We start from the raw sequence: 26449 nt of genomic DNA on the forward strand, positions 1-26449 counted from the left end.
AGGTGCAATGTCTTAAAGTATTTCAGGAGCTATGTGCAGAAGTGTTTTTATTTTAGCATGATTTACTACATCTAAAAAATGTTGTCTAACATGCTGAAAATAATAAAAAAATTGTGCATGTTATAATTAGATATGGTACACAAAAACATAGGAGTAAATATACAGTTGGTTCACTTATCCAGACCTCACCTATTTGAGAGATTTATCATTTTGGAATATAACTCAGAACCAAAAAAAAAAAAAAGAAAAAAAGAAAATAATCTGAGTAGCCTACAAAATGTCACCAAATCCATCAAGTAGGCCTCATGATGACAAAGACCTTTTGGCCTTTAATCAGAGCCTATTAACTCTTTCTTCCTGTGTTATCTTAATGGGCCCGATTTTCTTCCATCCATAGCAGGCTAGAAGCACGAGTTGGGAGGTTGGAAGATGATTTATTCCAGACTTGTGCACTGAGATGATGAAGAAGCAACAACTGACACAATGAAAGCAAGGGAGAAGGAGATAGAAACATAATAAAAGAGTGGAACTGGAATTCAAAAATTATAACATTTGGTTTCATTTGGCGTCAGAGCAAATAGCGCTGTATCTCTCAATAGCTCCTGAAGGCATCTATGTGTTCCATCATCTTTCACTAACTCACATATTTAATCATGCCCCTGAGTCAGCAAAAAAATAAAATAACAAATTATACCTAGGATATTTTAAGAATGTGGGAATTCTGGAATTCTCTTCAGAATGAGTTCCATGCAAAAACAGATGTTCATGCTTAAATAGACAAACACCCTCAGGCATATGGACTGATTCTTTGTAACTTGATTCTTTCCACAGTGGTTCTCAAGTGTTGAGATTTTACTCTAAGCATATTACAAATTAGCTATTAGTGCACTCGTACCATCACATATGAGAAAGTAGCTTTAGATAAATCATTTATTATTTGTCAGTAGAGGTACATTTATAATAAAACAAGGCACTGCAGCTATGAATAAGGAGGAAATTTGTGGAAAAGTAAATGAGTGTGTTAAATATTGTGTTGAAGGAATGTCTGATACTACTTAGGAAGCTAAATAACTTTATTGACAATTTTATACTACTACCATTTTAAAACTAGAATTAGTACAATGGGGGGTTGTATAGAAATATTTACACCATGTAGTCATGTTTCAAGTACAAAAAATAACTTCGGAATTAAAGAAGGATGTCTTTTATTTTAAACCTGTTTCAAAGTTGAATAATTGCCAAATCGATCATTTTTGGAAACGGGGAATCACTAGTGACCTCTGTAATATAAAAAGCAACAGACACTTTGGAAGTCATCATATTGGTTTCTACAGCACCATTCAACGCTATTGGTCACTCTTGAACAAAGCTCTCTCCTCCCTCAACTTCTATGATACTAAGCTCTCCTCATTTTTCTTTTACCTCTTTGTTACATTTAAAATCTCCTGTCTCTATGCTTGGCCTTAAAATATACTTATTCCTAGAGGTTGATCCATAGTCGTTTGATCCTTTGCTCTGGTCCTTTGCTCATTCTGTACATTGTCCTTGGCAGCATTATCCATCCTTATGACTTCCACCAGCACTTCTATGTGATGAATCTCTCTGAACTCTTCTATTCCAAATACATCCTGACTCACAGATTCCATATATTCAGGTACCTTCTGACTGGATTTCAAATTCAGTGTTGTCCTTAACTGTACTTTTCTTCCTTATCTTCATCCTCTCCTTCCTACTCCAATCCACTCTCCAACCTTGACCTGCCTTTCTCTCTTTAACATCTTTATTGGAGTATAATTGCTTTACAGTGGTGTGTTAGTTTCTGCTTTATAACAAAGTGAATCAGCTATACATATACATATATCCCCATATCTCCTTCCTCTTGTGTCTGCCTCCCACCCTCCCTATCCCACCGCTCTAGGTGGTCACAAAGCACCCAGCTGATCTCCCTGTGCTATGTGGCTGCTTCCCACTAGCTATCTGTTTTACATTTGGTAGTGTATATATGTCCATGCCACTCTCTCACTTCCTCCCAGCTTACACTTCTCCCTCCCTGTGTCCTCAAGTCCATTCTCTACGGCTGCGTCTTTATTCCTGTCCCACCCCTAGGTTCTTCAGAACCATTTTTTTTCAAAGACATATTCTTTCGTTGTTGGTGTATAGGAATGCAACAGGTTTGTGTGCATTAATTTTGTATCCTGGTACTTTACCAAATTCATTGATTAGTTCTAGTAGTTTTCTGGTGGCATCTTTAGGATTCTCTATGTATATATAGTATCATGCCATCTGCAAACAGTGAAAGTTTTACTTCTTCTTTTCCAATTTGGATTCCTTTTATTTCTTTTTCTTCCTTGATTGCTGTGGCTAAAACTTCCAAAACTATGTTCAATAATAGTGATGAGAGTAGAAAACCCTGTCGTGTTCCTAATCTTAGTGGAAATGGTTTCAGTTTTTCACCATTGAGAATGATGTTGGCTGTGGGTTTGTCATATATGGCCTTTATTATGTTGAGGTAAGTTCCCTCTATGCCTACTTTCTGGAGGGTTTTTATCATAAATGGGTGTTGAATTTTGTTGAAAGCTTTTTCTGCATCTGTTGAGATGATCATATGGGTTTTCTCCTTTAATTTGTTAATATGGTGTGTCATATTGATTGATTTGCGTATATTGAAGAATCCTTGCATTCCTGGGATAAACCCCACTTGATCATGGTGTATGATCCTTTTAATGTGCTGTTGGATTCTGTTTGCTAGTATTTTGTTGAAGATTTTTGCATCTATGTTCATCAGTGATACCGGTCTGCAGTTTTCTTTTTTTGTGACATCTTTGTCTGGTTTTGGTATCAGGGTGATGGTGGTCTCATAGAATGAGTTTGGGAGTGTTCCTCCCTCTGCTATATTTTGGAAGAGTTTGAGAACAGTAGGTGTTAGCTCTTCTCTAAATGTTTGATAGAATTCGCCTGTGAAGCCATCTGGTCCTGGGCTTCTGTTTGTGGGAAGATTTTTAATCAGAGTTTCAATTTCAGTGCTTGTGATTGGTCTGTTTATAATTTCTATTTCTTCCTGGTTCAGTCTCAGAGGGTTGTGCTTTTCTAAGAATGTGTCCATTTCTTCCAGGTTTTCCATTTTATTGGCATATAGTTGTTTGTAGTAATCTTTCATGATCCTTTTTATTTCTGCAGTGTCAGTTGTTACTTCCCTTTTTTCATTTCTAATTCTGTTGATTTGAGTCTTCTCTCTTTTTTTCTTGATGAGTCTGGCTAATGGTTTATCAATTTTGTTTATCTTCTCAAAGAACCAGCTTTTAGTTTTATTGATCTTTGCTATTGTTTCCTTCATTTCTTTTTCATTTATTTCTGATCTGATCTTTATGATTTCTTTCCTTCTGCTAACTGTGGGGATTTTTTTGTTCTTCTTTCTCTAATTGCTTTATGTGTAAGGTTAGGTTGTTTATTTGAGATGTTTCTTTTTTCTTGAGGTAGGATTGTATTGTTATAAATTTCCCTCTTAAAACTGCTTTTGCTGCATCCCATAGGTTTTGGGTCGTTGTGTTTTCACTGTCATTTTGTTTCTAGGTATTTTTTGATTTCTGCTTGGGTTTCTTCAGTGACCTCTTGGTTATTTAGTAGCGTATTGTTTAGCCTTTATGTGTTTGTATTTTTTACAGTTTTTTTCCTGTAATTGATATCTAGTCTCATAGCGTTGTGGTCAGAAAAGATACATGATACGATTTCAATGTTCTTAAATTACCAAGGCTTGATTTGTGACCCAAGGTATGATGTATCCTGGAGAATGTTCCATGAGCACTTGAGAAGAAAGAGTATTCTGTTGTTTTTGGATGGAATGTCATATAAATATCAATTAAGTCCATCTTGTTTAATGTGTCATTTAAAGCTTTTGTTTCCTTATTTATTTTCATTTTGGATGATCTGTCCATCAGTGAAAATGGAGTGTTAAAGTCCCCTAGTATGGTTGTGTTACTGTCAATTTCCCCTTTTATGGCTGTTAGCAGTTGCCTTATATATTGAGGTGCTTCTATGTTGGGTGCATAAATATTTACAATTGTTATATCTTCTTCTTGGATTGATCCCTAGATCATTATGTAGTGCCCTTCTTTGTCTCTTGTAATAGTCTTTATTTTAAAGTCTATTTTGTCTGATATCAGAATTGCTACTCCAGCTTTCTTTTGATTTCCATTTGCATGGAATATCTTTTTCCATCCCCTCACTTTCAGTCTGTATGTGTCCCTAGATCTGAAGTGGGTCTCTTGTAGACAGCATATATATGGGTCTTGTTTTTGTATCCATTCAGCCAGTCTGTGTCTTTTGGTTGGAGCATTTAATCCATTCACATTTAAGGTAATTATCGATATGTATGTGCCTATTACCATTTTCTTAACTGTTTTGGGTTTGTTATTGTAGGTCTTTTCCTTCTTTTGTGTTTCCTGCCTAGAGAAGTTGCATTTGTTGTAAAGCTGGTTTGGTGGTGCTGAATTCTCTTAGCTTTTGCTTGTCTGTCAAGGTTTTACTTTCTCCATTGAATGTGAATGAGATCCTTGCTGTGTAGAGTAATCTTGGTTGTAGGTTTTTTCCTTTCATCACTTTAAATATGTCCTGCCACTCCCTTCTGGCTTGCAGAGTTTCTGCTGAAAGACCAGCTGTTAACCTTATGGGGATTCCCTTGTATGTTATTTGTTGATTTTCCCTTGCTGCTTTTAATATTTTTTCTTTGTATTTAATTTTTGATAGTTTGATTAATATATGTCTTGGCCTGTTTCTCCTTGGATTTATCCTGTATGGGACTCTCTGTGCTTCCTGGACTTGATTGACTATTTCATTTCCCATATTAGGGAAGTTTTCAACTATAATCTCTTCAAGTATTTTCTCAGTCCTCTTCTTTTTCTCTTTTTCTTCTGGGACCCCTGTAATTCGAATGTTGGTGTGTTTAATGTTGTCCCAGAGGTCTCTGAGACTGTCCTCAATTCTTTTCATTCTTTTTTCTTTATTCTGCTCTGAGGTAGTTATTTCCACCATTTTATGTTCCAGGTCACTTATCCGTTCTTCTGCCTCAGTTATTCTGCTATTGATTCCTTCTAGAGAATTTTTAATTTCATTTATTTTGTTGTTCATCATTGTTTGTTTGCTCTTCAGTTCTTCTAGGTCTTTGTTAAATGTCTCTTGTATTTTCTTGTTTCTATTTCCAAAATTTTCGATTATCTTTACTATCATTACTCTGAATTCTTTTTTAGGTGGACTGCCTATGTCCTCTTCATTTGTTTGGTCTGGTGGGTTTTTACCTTGCTCCTTCCTCTGCTGTGTGTTTCTCTGTCTTCTCCTTTTGCTTAACTTACTGTGTTTGGGGTGTCCTTTTCACAGGCTGCAGGTTCGTAGTTCCTGTTGTTTTTGGTTTCTGCCCCCAGGGGGTAAGGTTGGTTCAGTGGATTGTGTAAGCTTCCTGGTGGAGGGGACTGGTGCCTGTATTCTGGTGGATGAGGCTGGATCTTGTCTTTCTGCTGGGCAGGACTGTGTCCAGTGGTGTGTTTTGGGGTGTCTGTGACGTTATAATGATTTTAGGCAGCCTCTCTGCTTATGGGTGGGGTTGTGTTCCTGTCTTGCTAGTTGTTTGGCATAGGGTGTCCAGAAATGTAGCTTGCTGGTCATTGAGTGGAGCGGGTCATAGTGTTGAGATGGAGATCTCTGAGAGGGCTTTGCCATTTGATATTACATGGAGCCACGAGGTCTCTGGTGGACCAATGTCTGAACTTGGCTCTCCCACCTCAGAGGCACTGGCCTGACACCTGGCCAGGGCACAAAGACCCTGTCAGCCACATGGCTCAGAGAAAGGGGACAAAAGAAGCATGAAATAAATTAATTAATTAAATAAAATAAACTTAAAAAATAAAAAAAATTATTAAAATATAAAAATTAAAAAGTGAAAAAAAAAAAGAAAGAAGAGAGCAACCAAACCAACAAACAAATCCACCAATGATATCAAGCAGTAAAAACTATAAAAAAAAAAAAGAAACTGACAGGCAGAACCCTACCACAAATGGTAAAAGCAGAGCTTTACAGACAAAATTACGGAAGGAAGCATACACATACACAGTCACAAAAAGAGAAAAAGGAAAAAAAAAAGTCTATATATAAAAAAAACGAAAAAGGAATAGAGTAAAAAAATCAATAAAGAAATCTACCAATAATAAGAAACTCTAAATACTAAACTAAGATAAACATAAAGCCAGGAATAAATTAGATGCAGGAAGCAAGCCCGAAGTCTACAGTTGCTCCCAAAGTCCACCGCCTCAATTTTGGGATGATTCATTGTCTATTCAGGTATTCCAGAGATGCTGGGTATATGAAGTTGATTGTGGGGACTTAATCCGCTGCTCCTGAGGCTGCATGGAGAGATTTCCCTTTCTCTTCTTTGTTCTCACAGCTCCTGGGGTTCAGCTTTGGATTTGGCCCCGCCTCTGTGTGTAGGTCACCTGAGGGCATCTGTTCCCCGCCCAATGAGGACAGGGTTAAAGTAGCAGCCGATTAGGGGTATCTGGCTCACTCAGGCCAGTGGGAGGGAGGGGTAGAGAATGTGGGGCAAGCCTGTGGTGGCAGAGGTCAGTGTGATGTTGTAACAGCCTGAGGCGTGCTGTGTGTTCTCCCCGGGGAAGTTGTCCCTGGATCACGGGACCCTGGCAGTGGTGGGCTGCACAGGCTCCTGGGAGCGGAGGTGTGGAGAGTGACCTGTGCTTGCACACAGGCTTCTTGGTGGCTACAGCAGCAGCCTTCGCGCTTCATGCCCGTCTGTGGGGTCGGCGCTGATAGCCGCGGCTCACACCCATTTCTGGAGGTTGTTTAGGTGCTGTTCTGAATCCCCTCTCCTTGCGCACCCCGAAACAGTGGTCTCTTGCCTGTTCGGCGGGTCCAGACTTTTTCCCGGACTCCCTCCCGGCTAGCTGTGGCTCACTAGCCCCCTTCAGGCTGTGTTCACTCTGCTAACCCCAGCCCTCTCCCTGGCATCTGACCTCCAAAGCCCGAGCCTCAGCTCCCAGCCCCCACTTGTCCCGGCGGATGAGCAGACAAGCCTTTTGGGCTGGTGAGTGCTGGTCGGCACCGATCCTCTGTGCAGGAATCGCTCCGCTTTGCCCTCTGCACCCCTGTTGCTGCGCTCTCCTCTTTGGCTCCGAAGCTCCCCCCTCCGCCACCCGCAGTCTCCACCCGTGAAGGGTCTTCCTAGTGTGTGGAAACCTTTCCTCCTTCACAGCGCCCTCCCAGAGGTGCAGGTCCCGTCCCTATTCTTTTGTCTCTGTTTTTTCTTTTTTCTTTTGCTCTACCCAGGTACTTGGGGATTTTCTTTCCTTTTGGGAAGTCTGAGGTCTTCTGCCAGCGTTCAGTAGGTGTTCTGTAGGAGTTGTTCCACATGTAGATGTATTTCTGATGTATTTGTGGGGAGGAAGGTTATCTCCACGTCTTACTCCTCCGCCATCCTGATGGTCTTCCAGGCCTGCCTTTCTCTTGTTTGCCCATTCCTGGTTAACCTTAGCATTGTCCACCAAGTAGCATAATCGAGAATCATAATAGTCATTTTCAAATATACTCTTTCTCCATCCACCATTCCCTCAGTCACCAAATCCTACCAATTCTACTGCCTTAGTGCTGTACTTTCCTTCCTTAGTATAATAGTATCTACCCACTGCCCCCGCCACTTCTTTGTTTCAGGGCGTTGTCACATCTCAATGTTTTATAATTTCCCTGGACTCTTAAATATCTTCTACCCTTCATTCCAGCTCCTTTTAAATCATTTTCCACAGAGTTATACTTCTGAAATGCCATTCTTGTTATATCACTGCTTAAAATCCTGTAACATCTTCCCATAGCCACTAGGAGTGAAGTCTAATGCTAGTCCACACAAAATATCAATACTTCATCACCTAACTGTCGCTTTGTCTCTAACCTCATATTCCGTCACTCTTCTACATATAGTTTTTGATCCAGTCATACTGTACCCAGTTTCCTGAACATTTTATGCTATTTCATCTCTCTGCCTCCATACCTTTGTACATGGCAATGCCGTGCCTGGAATCCTCCATTTTATGACTTAATAACTTTCTCTGTACATTTGTATCTTTCTTCATTGGTACTTATTTTGACTCAAACCATCTTTTTTCCTAACTCCCACTGGGCTGGGATAAAGAAAGACCTTGTTAGTGTCAAGAAAGTACTTAATAAGGTCAATGTGTGACAGCGTCAATAACATTTTAAAATCACAGTTTGTCACAGCTAATGGCAATATGGATAATCTGTCTGAGAATGTCCTAGAGTTGGCTATTATTGTACTACATAGCTCTATGAATTATGATCAAACAGACAGATGTTTGTATAGTTTTCAAAGCTGGTGAGTTACAGTAAATAAAAGGTTCTAGCATTTTCCCAGGAATTTTGTGAAGATATTTTATGTTTAAATATTTTCCCTCTCTATCACTTAAGAAACTGAATGCAATTTCTTTTTGTAGTAATATATCTCATGTCAATAAAATTTGAAACATTTAATGACTCTTCACCCATTATATTTTAAACATTTTATTGGCGGCAGTTAGGGGTTACAAAGAAAACCCTAAACAAATACAGAACCATATCTTTAGGAAGCTTGAAATTTATTTTGTGATATTTCACTCTCTATACCACACCCCACACCCCAGGATGAAGACAATAGCACCCTGTGACTAAAGAATGTAGGTGATTATTATACAAAGAATGTATACTATTATGGTAAAGGAAGGATCATAATGTTATAGAAAAATTGATAGTAATTCAGTTTAGTATAATTATGCATGGCAGAAATTATTGGATGCTTTCTCACATGTGCAAAGTTGGTGGTTTTTATGTACATGTTTATGCATTTGTTAAATGGGTTATATAGATATCATGTAAAATTCTCCATATAATATAGGGAGATCATTTAATAGCATTGCAAATACAGAAACTTTTTTTACTGGTTAAAAATCAGAATCGTGGTTCTAGCCTAGTATGTTTATCAATAATGGAGAAAATTCAGACTTCCTATTATTTTTGAATTTTAATTCTCATGGAAGCTGAATTTAAATCAAATAAATGTGGCAGACCATTTTGAACCTTAGATACATTATAAAGAAACTAAGCAACAGATGAAATCTGGCTAGTGGACTCTGTGATTTCTATTTAAAGGCACTTGTTTTCTTTCCAGTACAGGGAAGAATGCTATTCAGCAATGCCTGATTTGTGCATTATAGTGTGGTAGAAAGATTCCAAGACTAAAAGTCATGAGGCCTGAGTTCAAATCCAATCTTTGTGTTTTATTATTAGCTATACAGTCTTGGGCAAATCATCTAATCTTCCTAGGTTTTCAGTTTCCTTATCTTTAAATGAGGATATTGGACCAGAGTATTTTATGTTCTTTCTAGCTTTCAAATCCCGTAATTCTTTATTTTCTATCTCTGGAGTTGGATTTTTGTTTTTTGAAAGTAGATTGATTTTTCATTGTAAGAGGACAATATCATTCAATCATGCTCTTAAAGATTTATATACTTGGAAGTCGAACATGCCAATTTTGAAAGTTCCATTATTCAGAAATGAATTTTATACTGCTTTGGATCTTAGGTTTTAGATATTAGGCCAGAATCCTTTTTAAAGTGTCCAGTGCAGTGCTAGTCAGTCAAACTTTCTGCAGTCTCCTATATCTGTGCTGTCCAATATGGGAGCCACTAGCCACATGTGGCTGTTGAACACTTGAACTGTAACTAATGAAACTGAGCAACAGCATTTTAAATTTTATTTAATTATAATTAAGCTAAATTTAAATTGTAGTCAGTGGCTCTGTATTGAACAGCATGCTCGTGTGTGTGTGTGTGTGTGTGTGTGTGTGTGTGTGTGTGTGAGATGTGTGTATTTGCATGCACATCTATGCTGAATAGGGAGTGGAGGGAGTAGGGTGGCAGGAAGTAAAGGAGAGGCCATTGTTTTGGATGATGGGATGCTGTCCATAGGTCACTGTTCAGGATATATATAAAGTGGAATGTAACACATTCCAGAAACCATTTTCTATCTCCCTTCCTCCCTTCCCCCCTCCCTCTCTCCCTCTCTCTCTTCCTCTCTCTTTCTTTTCTTTCTTTCTGTCTTCCTTTCTTTCTTTCTTCCTTCCTTCCTTCCTTCCTTCCTTCCTTTCTTTCTTTCTTTCTTCCTTTCACATTCCATTATGTATTATGATAACCACTTTATTTTTATTGAGGTATACTTGATAACCATAACATAACCATTTTATATACTAGACAGCATATTAAAATAATTATATGTTTTTCTAATTAACCTGTAGTTTCAAAGTTAGGTATTCCCAATATTTTAAACATGATACACTAGTTAAATTTTATTATCTTACCCATCCTTAAAATATTTTGTTGTGTTAATCTAGGAATGGAGTTTATAAGGCATCTGGAATGTGCTGGAAATTATACTATATTTGGAGTAAAGTGATATGTTTAGAATCATGAGTTTCCTCCTTGCTGTGTCACCTTGTATAAGTTATTTATCTGCTTTGAGCCTCAGCTTCATCATCTGTGAAACAAGGATAATAGCAACACTTATCTCATGGTTTTTGTGAGGATGAGATTAGATGGTGAATTATGTAAAGCTCCTAAATTGTCTGGTAACAAAAACTAATACAGCATATTAATGATGATAATAGTTTGGGGGTTTGTATTTAGCTATGAATTCAGAATCCACACAATGGGTATTTCAATTTATAATTAAATAATAATATATTCTGCCCTTTAAACTAATTACATTTTAAAAATTTAACTTTGTAAATAGTGACAATTGGATTGATTTTGTTCCTACCTTCTGAAAAGGGCAGTAATTGTGTAGTAGTATAAAGGAATGGAGATAATTAAGATGATTTTTTTTGTTCTCCACATTCATACAATGTAAATATTCCTATTAAAGAGCATTGCTTTAGCAGATTATGTTGGAAAATGACATGATAGTATGAATATTCATCTTATGCTATTTGTAAGTAATTAAATATCTATTAGAATTTGATAAACAATAAATAGTACATTGATAAACCAGTGCTGTTACCTGTTTAAACTACTGACTTCAAAGTGTGTGCTATTTTTTACTATAGTCAATGGATGTAACTTCTTTTTTTAGCATTTAGTTATATATTCATACATTGTGTGTTAAGTGAGTATTTAAAAGCATTGCAACATTTATGTTATTAAATGTAAAATTATTTTGATGTTACATTCATTAATTTTTTTGGCTTTTACTATTTTTATAACTTCCTGATCCAAATACTTTTATTGTATAAAGGTACAATTCCAAGACTCATTAACTTGTTTCTTATGGAAATGTTCTCTTTGCTTGTAGGGTATTAATACAAGCCATTAAGCTAGAATTTCTTCTGGCAAAAACAATCCTAGCAGATGGCAACTTTTCTCTCTATTAATTTTGGATTGGACATGTATTTTGGCTTGTTCGGTCAGGTCAGAGTTGTAACATAACAAGAATCATTCATGCAGATACAGTCATAATATACCTATGGACTCATACGCTGTGCAAACTTATATTCCAGCCTACTGAAACTATATGAAGACTTAAACATTTTCTTACTGTAAACAGGAAGGTTAAGTAACCCATTAAGGCATAAGCATCATAATAACTTATCTGATATGACTTTTGAGGTAATGCCAAGTCAATGGCAAATATTTAGTCAGATGTCTAAGTGATTTAGCTTGACATTTGAGCATTCATAAGAATTGGGCTACATTGTTCAATTATCATTTAGATAGCTAGTAATGTTAGAGACAACCTCGATAATCCCTTTTAATGCATGCAACTTTTGATTTTTGAACCTGGATGTGAGCTAGATAGGCTAATCTCCCCCAAAACAGCTTAAATGCGTAAGATAAAGATATAACAATAAAAGCAATATAGCTTTTAATATTTGTCTCTACTAGAAAAAAATCACTATCATAATAACAGGTCTGGATAAGGTCAAGTCAAAATACATTTGAAATATTTTTCTTTTGCTGATGTGTTTTTCCATACTAACTATTGATATATTTGTGCCCCTTTCTATATATACTTAACATATTTACTAAATCTGGTATTTTCCAGTGGTCCCCTTGCAGTCAGCTCTTTGAACACTACACTGATTGCACTTTAAAAATATCAATTTCAACGTGCAGCTCTTCACTTAAACTATTAGCCAATTGCCTTAGACGTGAGCAGCATTTTCCAAAAATGAGGAATAATCTTTGGAACACTTGGCAGTTAGCATTTGGTTGACACTCTCCTAGCTTGCAATTACCAGAAAATAACTCCCTCCTCTTTTATAATAGGGAACCTCAAAAACAGAAGAAAACCAAAACCCATTTTCCAGCGTCAGTCTAAGTAATGAATCACCTTTACTTGGAAACAAGCTCTTATATTTACTTTATCATGCAATGCACATTAGTATTTGTGTCATAGTGCCTTCTAGTTGATCTTAATTCACTTGCATTCATTTTTTTATATAGTAAATTAATTCATCTTATTCATATAGTTTAATACTCTATATTTTGTGCAAATCTATCCAATAATAGAATGGAGAGAGTGTAACTTAGTGTAATAATTTCTCTAAGTTATCACTGTTCCCTGTTTAACATCAGGGTACTTTTATAGCTTTGTTTGATTTATTTTAGAAACGTGTTTATAACCATATAGAATTGAGGCCAAGCGCCCTCTGAGGACAGCTGGATATGAAAGATACATTTCATGGTCTTCTTAAAGGACTCTATATCCACACTGTTGGAACTTGGAGTTTCTCAGAGAAAGTTTAATATTCCTTCATATTGTTTAGCAAAGCATAGCAGTACTTGACCAACCATCATATTTTCGTTAGAATTTCTCTGGACATTAGAAACTCTACTGTTAATTTTTTTGTTTCTACTGTAAATTCATAATCATTATACTTATATAAACATTTGCATTTCTTGATATATTTCATAATATATGTATGTATTCCTTTAGTAAATGGAAAAAAATTATCTGAATGCATTAAGTATTTCTTTAATTTAAAAAAACTTTTTTTTTTTTTTTTAACAAAGTTTACTTTCTAATTGCAGGTGGCCTGCATGCAGTTTATAAATGCCCTTGTCACATCTCCTTATGAGCTTGATTTTCGAATACATTTAAGGAATGAATTCCTTCGTTCAGGACTAAAAACAATGTTACCAGTAAGTGGAATGTGCATGTTTATTATGCTTATGAACTTTAATGTTTTTCTCTCTTTAGACAAAAGTACTTTCAGCAAAGTAAATAAATGTGCCTTGCCGTTTCCTTTTGTAAAGCACTGGACATTTTGTAAGCTTTTTGATATTGCAGTAGTGTTAGTCTCTACATACAACTGATGATTCGGAATTCAGCTAATGATATGTCCAGAAATGATGGCTTTTTTGGTCTTCTTGAAGTCGAAAGGGAACTTTTCTTTGACTTTGAATGCTGAGAACATAAAAGACTGCTATTTTTTTGCCATTTCAATTTTTCATTAAAATTTTTTTGCTTTCCTCTTTGATAACTTAGATTGATTTCCTTTATATTCAGCATAAGTATGCATAAAATTTTGATTAGTATATTCTAGACACATAACATAAGGATGGTATTCTTGTTATAATTCCGTAGCAACTTTTCTAAAGAAAAACAATTTTATTTCTTAAATTGAGTGTGGATATCTGCGCTAATTGTGATACTGTTAAAAACATTTTTTTTTTTTTTAAATGAACGTTTATTTGGTGAATCCACTGAGATTTGGGGTTAATTTTTTTTTTTTTTTTTAGCTGTGTTTGGGTCTTCGTTTCGTGCGAGGGCTTTCTCTAGTGGGGGCAAGCGGGGGCCACTCTTCATCGTGGTACGGGGGCCACTCTTCATCGCGGTGCGCGGGCCTCTCACTATCGCGGCCCCTCCCGTTGCGGGGCACAGGCTCCAGACGCGCGCAGGCTCAGCAGTTGTGGCTCACGGGCCCAGTTGCTCCGCGGCATGTGGGATCTTCCCAGACCAGGGCTCGAGCCCGTGTCCCCTGCATTAGCAGGCAGACTCTCAACCACTGCGCCACCAGGGAAGCCCAAAAACATTTTTGAAATAACTTTACAGGCTTGTTCTAAGATAAATGAGCACACTTATTCTATAAATAGAAATATAACTACCATGACTTTATACTTCACTTAGTATGTTAACTAAAGAAGGATTTTGTTCAAGACCATGGCATTTTTAAAGGAGACAAGTAAAATCTCACTAGTTTCTTTATTTAAGCTACTTAGACCATACCTGATAAACAAGAAGTAAATGTAGGGGTGGGGAATAAAAGGACTGAGGAAAGAAAAAACAAAATAAAACAAATGTCAATGAGCGTGCATATAAGGTATCCCTAGGGTATTAGAAATACCAAAATCAGGGATATTTCCTGGTGAGGGACTAGTGTGTAGCATGCATCTGTAACTTGTCTTCTGATAGTCTTAACTGAAAGTGGTTGAAACTCATCATCATAAAATATACAGTTGGGTCTATTGAAACCCATTTTAATAAGATATATGATTGGGTCTGTGCGGTTTTAGAAATTTCTATGTCAATTCCACTTTGAATGGTTCTTTCATCCATGACTTTAAAAAGCAAGGAATTGGTTGCAGTGAATCAAAGCATCATCGTAAGTGACCCGAATAGAGGTTCAATATGCAGTTAACTTAGGCACATTCACTAGTTATAGTGTATGTAACACACTTATTCTTGTTTTGTCACAAATCTCTCCTCATGAAAAGTCTGTGGTCTTCTGTAGCTAGAGGTAATATTACAGTCCTCATTCTAGTGTGCTTTTGAGTTGCCTACTCAGTGTTTCCATCCTTGTCCTCTCAGAGCTGGTCCTCTGTTTCTGGGAGAGTACTCATGTCTTTGGATACTTGTTGGCCTCAGGGGCTCCTGAAGATCCTCTACTCATTTACTAATATGCCATGTTTTTCTGCCTTAGTTGTTGCTGTCTCTTCCAGCTTTCATTTCCCTGTGTCTATTTATAATTAAACATTCATTTTCTACCTTATGCTGCTGAATGGCTGGTCAAGAAAACTGTGACTCTCAATTTATTTAAGTCCTCATCTTTTCAGAAAGGGTAGGCACAGTAGCTCTTGTCCTTACCTTTTGCACGTTTGCCAGGGTGTGCTCATTTCTGCTGGGTTCAGTGGTCTCATGGTATTTTTCCTTTGGTTACATTGACAGCTAAGATTTTGCATCAGTGTTTCTTAGCTACACTTTCGCATTGGCCCTATAGCTGTATATAAAGCCTCTTGCGGTACCCTGTACCTCTTAACTTATGCTTCCAGTTAGATTTTTCTTTAACTATCACATCTCTTCAGTATGCCCTGATTCTTAGATTTCAGGGATCCTTCAGCAAGAGGAAAGTGAGAAGTGTCATGTTTCTGCCTCTTAAAGTTTTGGAATAGAACCTACAAGGATTCTCAATTTCTTTTTCTTCCTGTGACAATGGAGTGAAATATGGCTAAATAGGGCTCTGGTTCTCAAGAAGTTGGGCATGGCCCCCTAAAGAGAGTCTATCAAAATCTTATTGGGGGTAGGGCAGAGATGTTTGGTTTGAAAGAAAATAATCCTCCCCAGGTATTTCTGATATACAATATGAGAATCAGAATCTAGGCAGATAGACCCTGAGATTAGAGGTCCTTCCCTTAATACCATACATTTCACTACTGTTGCTGTTGTCCTTGTAGTTTTATTATCACAATTTGGAGCAAAAGTCAGAATGGTCATGCTTTAATGTATAGTAGATGTACCTAACATGTCAACTGCTGTCTAGCTATCTAATTTACTAAATATTTACATTTCAACCACTAGAATTTATAGTTATATCAAACATCTTTTACACATGCATGGAAGCCTAATAATATATTCATAGATGAGTCTTTAATATCCTGGCTTTTATCCTATTTACTCTTATTTTATACACTGTTCTAACAGGAGGAGCTTCCTAATTTTCTGGAATATATCATATTCAAAGCAGCAAATTAGACGTGGCTAGGACTAATATAAATTGTTGGTACATGGATCAAAAATTATACCTATGTGGAATCATTAGGTGTTGGGGAAGAATAGTTCTTAATAGTTCTTAGTATTTCAGTAATCCCTGAGACCATCATTGTAGTAGAGTGAAACTTTTGTTTCATATAATTATTAGAATCCTCAAGACAAGGACAGTTATTTTAATTACATTCTGTAGAAATTTATTTTCAAAATTTGCCCTGTCTCTATAGATAAATTATGACGTTTAAAGAGAGTTTATATTTCACTTACATGGAAAATTTACTTTTTATAAATTTGCTTTAGTAATTTGGGACAAATGAGTTATTAAACACTATATAGTGATTTTTAAAATAGTATTTTCTCTGTAGTTAACTTACATTGATTTCTTGTGAAGTTTTCTCCATCTGCCTTTTAGTTAGTTAAATAAATTAAGAAAATATTAGATAAGTCAGATATGTGAAGGAACAAGATAGTAAGAAATTGTGTCTGTAGGCAGCAGGCATTCTTAACCTCTTTTAAAAGACTGACAAACCCTTTCTTACTCTTTTGAAGACTCAATTTTGATTGCTTGACTGGTAATCAGTCATGTACTGGTAATGGACTTTGATTTCCTTTGAAGTACACCATATTATAGAGACTTAATTATATGTTTTAGAGAATCTGCTGAAAATATTCCCTATCTGTACAGCAAATCTGTTTAAAAAATAACTGAAACATATTTACAGTATTTCACGTAATTATTAGTGTGTAATTCAGTAATTTTATGCCATTCTTCATTTAAAATATAAACTTCAGTGATGCATTTCCCTTTTTTCAATGGGGTATCTGTCACATTTGTGCTATATGAAACTTTTATTAATTCATTAAATGTTTATTTTATCAAGAATTTTTGAATATACCTTTCAAGGTTTGACATTTGAATGAAAGGAAATTTTTTATATATGTGTGTGTATGTAGATATGCATATATATTTTAATGGAGCATTATTAATGAACACTATGAGATATTTCATTTATACATATCTATATTTTTATATTGTGCTGTACATGTTCACATACCATATATATTATATAAATAATGTGTTGTCCTAGTTAAAAACTGAAATAAACATTTAACCAGTTATTTTCACTGAAAATATTTTAATCATGAAGGTTGAGTCCATGTTTTGTAAAGTTCTGATGCTGATTAAATGACAGTATTTAATTAACTTGTTTTTTCTATTTTTCAAACATATTTGAATGTGTTAAAGTCTGATAGTGAACATCTAAGAAAGAATATCTTGTGACGTAAGAATAAGGAAAAATTCCATATTATAAAATGTATTAAAGGTTTTTTCTGCAATGACCAGCATATTGGGTGTGTCTGGCTCCTGTTCTTTTCTGAATAGAGTTCAGAAATCACCTGATAATATAACTCACCAATGTTAGATAACTTTACATTCCAATAAATTTCTTCATTCCCCTTCAAAGTGGAAAGTTAGACCTAAAACAAATTATTACTCAAGAGGAAACTAAGTTTAAATACATGTATTTGTTATGTATTTTATATGCAATTATATAGAAACATATTAATATTTTCATATGCTCTGTAGGTAAATTATTATGTATGTGAATGTTAGAAAAAGAACACCTAGAAATTGCATAAATTTGTGTTTGGCTTCAGTAATAGCCAGAATTGCATCTCCATTTAAAATCGTCCTATTGAATAAAAATAGAAACAAAAAAATGGATCCGAGTTTGTTTTATCGACCTAATTTGAAGTACACCGTGCTTGCATTTCCTTTTAGAGTTCAAGCTCAGCTCTGAACATCCTAGTCCCTCTTTCGGTATCACCCTTGAGCATCCACAGTTGTGATTATCGATTTGGGTTTTGAAAGCGGCAACTTAATGGACACATATTAAAAGATATTCCAGGTGATATATATTAAGCCCAACAATCTCTAGTGTGGCATGCTTCCAAAGATTTTGTTTATACTATGATTTTGAAAATTATCAGAGGTTTGTAATGCATGTGCTTATAATGTATTACAAAAACAGGTCTTTGATGCCCAAGTTGGTATTTTGTGATTCGGCTAAGCAAAAATAAAAGGTGGGGGAGGAGGCTAGTTGTGCATCTTGATTAAAAAGTCCTGACGCCTTTTTGCTTTAAAATCACAAAATGTCATTTAAAATAAATTTGTTTTACAACTTTCCACGCCATACTTGGGACTGTTGTGCTTGAATATATCCTTGCATTTGTTCTTCATTAATACAATTGATCTATATTCGCATTTTTTGCCAGAGGCATATGTGAATGTTCTAACTGCATGAGTTCTTTTGCGATCTTTGATTAGTGTGTTTAGTCAAAGCGACAGCATTTAATTTGGGTTTGTAGCAATTAGTTTTTTTCCGTTGCGAAAGTGATTGTTAATTTTTTAATGTGAATTGTCAAAATCTGGAGCATGAAAAGAAATGCTGTGAATGCAATGAGGTTCTTTCATTTTAAAATAGAAAAACAGAGTACATTTACTTTCTTTCAGGAAACCAAGTGCCTGGGTCAATATTTGAAATTGCTTCTGTGTATGTAGATGAATAATAGTGTCAGGCCTTTATTGCCAAAGTATGGTGTTGTCAAACTGTTATTCGTCTGTTAAGTTTTCTGTTTATATATTAGGATCTGAAAGAAAAAGAGAATGACGAGCTTGATATTCAGTTGAAAGTATTTGATGAGAACAAAGAGGACGATCTAACTGAATTATCACACCGTCTCAATGACATTCGAGCAGAAATGGAATATCCTTTTGACGAACCACAGAAATCATTTTGCATGTACTGTGAAAAAGGGATTTGTGGGTGATTTTGTGAACCATTATTAGAATTCTTGTCTGCTAGCCCAATTTATATCCATTTATTTATATTAGAACTTCACGATGATGCTGTCCTTGAGATTCATGTTGAAGAATTGTCAGACTGTCCTGATAATTTACATAGACTGTATTGAAATCCGCACAATGGCTTGCTGCATTATAGGTATACTCTGCTCAGTGGTCTTGAATAGACAAGAGCCTAAGGCAGTATTCCTCATGGATAAGGATTTTTTGGGGGAAAAATTCAGTGAGTTCATATGTGACTATAGGTAATATACTTTTTCAGTTTATTAAATGGTACTCCAGTGATTTAGAGATATCATTCAATTCAAATAGATGTCTTATTCTCAATCCAAATATTTTGGTTCCTTAGCGGGGGGAAAAAAAGTTTAGATGTGATAGGGTCTGACTATAACAAGGATGCTAGAGTAGAAGCATTTGAGTCAAACACAACTAGCATATAATCTTCCTATGGCAATGATTTTATACAAAATGATTTTAGACCTAAAAGATGGTTGTCATAGCATTGCTGGCCATTTGTTTCGCACCCATTAAATTTCTTACTTATGGGTTCTGGGGAAATTGGGAAATACTTCGGAACCAAAATGACCTTTGAGCTGGAGTTTTTCTCTATAACGTCTTCTTCCATCTTCCTTCTCACTCTACAGTACTTTGCTTGCATCTGCCTTATTTATATACACTTCTTTGTGCCTATGAGATGGAGGGCACAAGTGTTTCAACTTTTTCCTCCAATGTTCCTATCAAAGCATCTTACACATGAGTACTGGATAAGTGCAATGAATAACAATTTTGTTATTATGAGAGATAATTTCTAGTAATTTCTTATCCTTCATCAGTGACTCTAGTCTACAGTGGTCTCTATAATATTAAATGCTTTTTATATCAATTAATAAATATCTTGCTTTATATAAATTTCTCTTCATCAGAAAGCTATTTTTGGATCTATTCCGCAGCCATCGAGAGGACCTTATGAGACTTTAACACAACACTCGTACATGGGGTCTAAGAAGTAATCCATCACATACTTAATTCTATTTCAGAGAAAACGTTGACATTTCAGGTTATTTTTAAGATGCTGAATTACATCTCCTCTTCTCCTTTTCTTTTACATCGATTTTTCTAGGTCCTCGCTTTTCTTATAAAAGTGAATCCAGTTTTTAAATCTGTTTTCTAGTTTACTAAAAGCATTTAAACTTCTACCACTCTTTTTATATCCTAAGAAAAATATGTTTCAAGTTCCTTATCAGATAATGACATACAAATGAATGCAAACAGTAATGATTTCATATGTAGTAAGTATTTCATCTGTATAAAATAAAACTGGTTTTTATGAACTTCTAGCAGCCCACACAATGCTTATTTGCCTTACTATCTTATGTGGGCAGTGAAAAGACAGGAGTATTGGCTTGCATGCATAATATAGGTTCCCATCACAACCACAGGAAGGTCAAGAAAAAAACATTTTCATTAATGGCATTGCTGTTCCAATGGTACCAACTATAAGCTGGAATTTTAAAATATAATGAACAGCTGATCATTTAAGCGTTTAATGATTAAATGGTCTTGGAAATACTCTAAGTCTCTTTCACTTGTTAAAAGGTTAAAGTGATCCACAGGTTAAATTTCGTTTTGGAAATGTTTTAAATACTGGAACATGGAGTTGAAGGTTTAGAAACAGTAATGCAAACAAAATGATATATCAGTGTTTTCAAAACTGAAGCTGCTTTTGTTATGAATGAAACTGTTATCAAGAATCTTTGATTTTTTTCCTTTACTTACTTTCCACTGATATGAATGAAGTGTACCATCTTCTGTATAATATGTTGAAGGACACTGCTGCTGAAAATTACTTATTATCCATTCTACAACATTTTTTGCTCATCAGAAATGATTATTATATCAGGTAAGAGGCTGTTATGAGAGTACAATTTGTATAATTTGAATTGGATATTAAAGGAAAATTAACAATGTAGTGGGGTCTAGACAGTATATGCATATATATATATATGCATGGAGTATAAGAGTTTGACGACTCTAGATAACATTTTTAAAAAGGTGTCAAAATCTATTTTTAATTGGGACAGAAGAATATACTTATAAAAATGAGGTATGCCATTTCAGTAGCAATGAACCCAACAGATTTTACTGACCCTATGATGAATTTTTTTTGTGGCACAGAGTAAGCTCTGAAGAGTCTATGGTAGAACTTTTAAGTCCTCGTACTTTTTTTTTTTTTTTTATGTTCAGTCCACCTATTCTTCTAGGTCTCTCTCTAGCTGGCTGAAGCCATGTGTAAGATCTGAGCCAACGGACTTGATTGGCTCCTCCTGAATTTCTTACCCACAAAAATGTGAGGGATAATAAGATTATGTTATTGTTTTGAACCACTAAGTTCTGAGATGATTTTATGAAGCAATAAGTGAAAGGAAATGGGAAATATTATTCTGGCAAGCAATATACACAGGTAAACATAAAGTTCAAATAGTAAAGGAAAAAGAGAAGAGTGGGCATCATAGGACATCTAGCAGTATCTGCCACACTTCCCATGAATTTATATAATGTGGTGGTAGGAACAATAGAATATAGAGATAGTATCACTATATTGTAATGTGGTAAAAGTGCTTTAATTTTAGTGTGCACAGGGTGTGTGGATGTGGATATTTTTTTGAACCTGGTAGCTGAAGGAAGCCCTCCTTCAGAAGTTTAATAATAATAAAAACAGCAATGATAACATTTGCTCTTTAGTAAGCATTTTAAGTCCTTGTATATTTTAATAAGACTATTGTTATTCCTCTTGTATAGTATTTATCTAGAAATAGGTGTGATCTTATCTAAGAAAATAATAATACTAATATTTCAGCTTTATACACAGCAATGTAATTCTTCTAAATAAACGAATATAATAATAATCCATAAAGTCAGAAATTTCAGAGTGTAGTTCTGGTAATATATCTGAAAACCAGAAAATTAGAGAAGGGTTTCTGAATGACTGAAATTATCCATAAGTTGGTGACCATGATCTTATATTTAACTGTTTAAGAGACTCTTAGTTGTTCTTCGTACTCTAATATGCATGAAATTCTAGCAACCTAGGTTCTCTGATTTCTCAAACCTTGCTTGATTAAAGGGCAAAGGAAGGCTACCATGGGGTCGGGTACAGTCACAACAAAAATGACAATTCTAAAGTCCATAGAGAACTATTATAGTTCTCTTATAGTTCAGGCCAGTTGCAATAACTGATGGGCATCATGATGTTACAGAGACATAGAAAAATGTTCAAAATATGCTGTTTTTTTTTAAGCAGGAAATATAGTAATCCAACCAAAATGATTGTTGTTTTCTCAAATAAGTGCTGGCAACTAAAGGGGTACTGTGCCCATGGGTACATAGTTACCTGGGGAAATAATTTGTGTTAAACCATCCATTTCTCAGTAACTTTGAATAAACAAGAAGTTCTAACATGACATCCTTTTCATCCTGAGAACATCCATGTGAGGTAGATGTGCGACTAGCACTTTTATTCTACTTATGGATAATTAATTTGTCCTGAAAGACACAAATTGTGTTTTCCCTGTTTACCCAGAGTCATTGACTAGATTGATTATAATCCAATATTGTTTACCCTAGACCTGATGATGACTTGAAAAAGCCTCAGATGTGTAATACATATTACTATTTATTCTTATCCTTGAGATCAGCCCCATAACAAAAGACATATAAGAGCAATTAGAATATGTTTGGCTTTATTTGCAAACTTTTAGTAGGTTGGCTAGTTATCAGCACACTAATTTTAGGGATGTTTATGTCATAGTTTGTCCATAGTAGTATTTCTTTCTGATTTTTCTCTGTTGAATTTATTAGCTGCTGATAAATACTAAATTTTCCCCGAATTTTAATGCAAAAAATGCCTTTTTAAATTTTTTGAAGTATGTAAGTGGTCATTTTTAAGGCCAGAATTACCTTGATAGATTACAGAATTAGGAAATGTTTCAAAACCTTTGACACTTTGAACAAATTGAAGCTATCGCCATGCATATTTAGTGTGTATGCGTCTATAAAATGGATCTTTTAAAATATGTGTATAAATAGATCTTTGGAGTAGTCTGTAACATAAGTGGCTGAGTCCAGTTTTGTAAAAGCTGTTATAGCTATCTTGAGTAAAAGTGTGGCAGTAAATTCAATACATTGTTTGCCATGTAATGCCAAGGTACTCATTCCTTATTGAAATTTAGAACTTGGAGAGGCCTGGAACCATTTCTGTATCCATAGATGTAGAACTAAAGAGTCATTTGTTTTTATTAACTTCAGGAACAATAGCTTAAGTAAGTAGATAAGGTTGATAAGTATCTTTGAACACAAGCATGAATCCCTGCAAACTAGAGTATTAAGTCACTAAGTGTTCACAGTTGATTATATTACAATGGGTTTTGCACTATAACATCCAGCCCATCTTTAAGCTTAGGCATATTCCTCCTGAGTGAGTGTAATGGCTAGAAAAGGGTTTTTTAGCCTGCTAGAAAATGACCTCGTTTTCTTTATCATGCAGAATCACTTCTTAAGAAAATTGATTTGTATAGGTAGAAAAGGTATTCAAGATTACTTCTTCTCTTTTGCAGGCCACAGTATTACAAAATAGTTGAGGAATGTGTTTCACAGATAGTGCTGCACTGCAGTGGTATGGACCCAGATTTCAAGTACAGACAAAGATTAGACATTGATTTCACTCATCTGATAGGTATGTGATATAACCCTCAATGTCATTTGATTGTGTTTTACTCTCTTCTGTCTAATAGACACTTTTTAAGTGTAGCTCTCTCACTAAACTTCCTCTATTAATATCTGGTAAGTCATTGTGTCTGTGGGTACTCATTTGCTATAATTATTAGTTATGATGATCACGAGAGTTCTGCCTCTGTGATTGGAAATACTAATCTATTTGTTAAGTTTCAACACTCTTGAATTCAGTTTAAAGTCAATGCCGCACCAAAAACATTACATTAGGAGTGAATGCCTTGCTTTTTAGAAACATGACTCTGAAATCCATTGATTCAATTTATGCTGGTACATTTGTGGTTTTGTAGAAATCACGTGAACAACAGGGTCTAATTAGTAATGCTATGTTATTAGTGTTCAGGTCTGAGAAAGGAAATACAGGTTGGTTTCAGTAACTTAAGACCTTTTAATTCTATTAAAGTAGATCGCTTTATATTTTCATAGAGCTTAGAGCTGGGAAAGAATTTGAGGTGATCATGTTCATCTACTTGGATTGTTGTGGAAATGACCTTATATTATCTGAGACTGGTAGCTAGCTACACTTTCTGGAACAATCTCTGATGGATGATGTGAAACCTCTCTTGTGAAATATACTATGCCATATGACCTTATAGTTAAGCAGTTTTATTTATACCTAATTGAAATCACTATTGCTACGATTCAAGCATGAACTCATTTGTCTTTGTCTTTAAAGGTAGGAAACAACAGCTGTTGAATACCAGTTATATGTTATTCTTCACTCCATAGCCCAGGGAAGACTCACAGTAATATTCAAAGATGAATTCCTTGTTATTTATCATGTGTTATTCTCATCTGATTGTGAAACTAATGCTCACTTATCATAGGCAATCTGGAGACTTATGTAAGTGACAAAATAAAGCACCAATTACACTTTTCAAGCTCAGTACATTTCACCATTACTCACTGTTCAGCTCAGTATGTCTTGTGATCTCCATCTTCATCTCCATCTTCATCTCTCTCTCTCTCTCTCTCTCTTGCTCTCACTCTATCTCCCACCCTCCTCTATTCCTCTTCTATATATCTATATGCTGATTTTTCATGGAGCATTATATTATTAGAATTTTTCAATATTAACCTTCAAAACGTGACTTTGAATGTCTATATAATATTCCATTTTATAGAATGTCATAATCATCTTGACCAGTCCTTTCTTATTGTACATACAGATTGTTTTCAGGTTTTTATAATTATAAATGAATTTACTGTGAACATTCTTTATATAAATATTTGGCTTCTTCTCAGTATTTCCTTAGGATTGATTCCTCTGAGGGTGTGAACTTTGAAAGGCCAAATGCTTTTCAGAAAGCTTGTGCCAATGTACCCTGCCCCTGCAATTAATGTGAATGTTGGCCTCACTGCATATTTTTCCCTGAGCTTAATAAACTCAGTAGCTTATTTCATATTTGTTGAGAGAGTTATAAGGGACTGTTTCCAAATACTTGTATTGGCTTAAAATCTATTGTGGACCGTAGTGTCAATGGACACTTAGGTTGCTTCCATGTCCTGGCTATTGTAAATAGAGCTGCAATGAACATTGTGGTACATGACTCTTTTTGAATTATGGTTTTCTCAGGGCATATGCCCAGTAGTGGGATTACTAGGTCATATGGTAGTTTTATTTTTAGTTTTTTAAGGAACCTCCATACTGTTCTCCATAGTGGCTGGATCAATTTACATTCCCACCAACAGTGCAAGAGGGTTCCCTTTTCTCCACACCCTCTCCAGCGTTTATTGTTTGTAGATTTCTTGATGATGGCCATTCTGACTGGTGTGAGGTGATACCTCATTGTAGTTTTGATTTGCATTTCTCTAATGATTATTGATGTTGAGCATCCTTTCATGTGTTTGTTGGCAATCTGTATATCTTCTTTGGAGAAATGTCGATTTAGGTCTTCTGCCCATTTTTGGATTTCGTTGTTTGTTTTTTTGATATTGAGCTGCATGAGCTGCTTATATATTTTGGAGATTAATCCTTTGTCAGTTGCTTTGTTTGCAAATATTTTCTCCCATTCTGAGGGTTGTCTTGTGGTCTTTATGGTTTCCTTTGCTGTGCAAAAGCTTTTAAGTTTGATTAGGTCCCATTTGTTTTTATTTCCATTTCTCTAGGAGGTGGGTCAAAAAGGGTCTTACTGTGATTTATGTCATAGAGTGTTCTGCCTATGTTTTCCTCTAAGAGTCTTATAGTGTCTGGCCTTACATTTAGGTCTTTAATCCATTTTGAGTTTATTTTTGTGTATGGTGTTAGGGAGTGTTCTAGTATCATTCTTTTACATGTAGCTGTCCAGTTTTCCCAGCACCACTTATTGAAGAGGCTGTCTTTTCTCCATTGTATGTTCTTGCCTCCTTTATCAACGATAAGGTGATCATATGTGCGTGGGTTTATCTCTGGGCTTTCTATCCTGTTCCATTGAGCTATATTTCTCTTTTTGTGCCAATATCATACTGCCTTGATTACTGTAGCTTTGGAGTATAGTCTGAAGTCAGGGAGCCGAATTTCTCCAGCTCCATTTTTATTTCTCAAGATTCCTTAGGCTATTCAGGGTCTTTTGTGTTTCCATAAAAATTGTGAAATTTTTTGTTCTAGTTCTGTGAAAAATGCCATTGGTAGTTTGATAGGGATTGCATTGAATTGCTGGAATGCTTTGGGTAGTGTAGTCATTTTCACAATGTTGACTCTTCCAATCCAAGATCATGGTGTATCTCTCCATC

General features: G+C 35.4%; 1 protein-coding gene across 3 annotated transcripts in view; it reads left to right on the forward strand.

Annotated features, from left to right (window-relative positions):
* Positions 1 to 26449, forward strand: part of DIAPH2 (diaphanous related formin 2) — an 856317-nt gene that overhangs the window by 238283 nt on the left and 591585 nt on the right. For all 3 annotated transcript variants that reach the window (XM_036839916.1, XM_036839917.1, XM_036839915.1), the window contains 4 exons: positions 13128 to 13238; positions 18733 to 18851; positions 20733 to 20849; positions 23563 to 23681. In XM_036839916.1, the coding sequence (XP_036695811.1) occupies positions 13128 to 13238; positions 18733 to 18851; positions 20733 to 20849; positions 23563 to 23681 (466 nt within the window). The remainder of the gene's footprint in view (positions 1 to 13127; positions 13239 to 18732; positions 18852 to 20732; positions 20850 to 23562; positions 23682 to 26449) is intronic.

This window comes from Balaenoptera musculus, chromosome X (genome assembly GCF_009873245.2).
Source record: "Balaenoptera musculus isolate JJ_BM4_2016_0621 chromosome X, mBalMus1.pri.v3, whole genome shotgun sequence".
Lineage (NCBI taxonomy): Eukaryota > Metazoa > Chordata > Mammalia > Artiodactyla > Balaenopteridae > Balaenoptera > Balaenoptera musculus.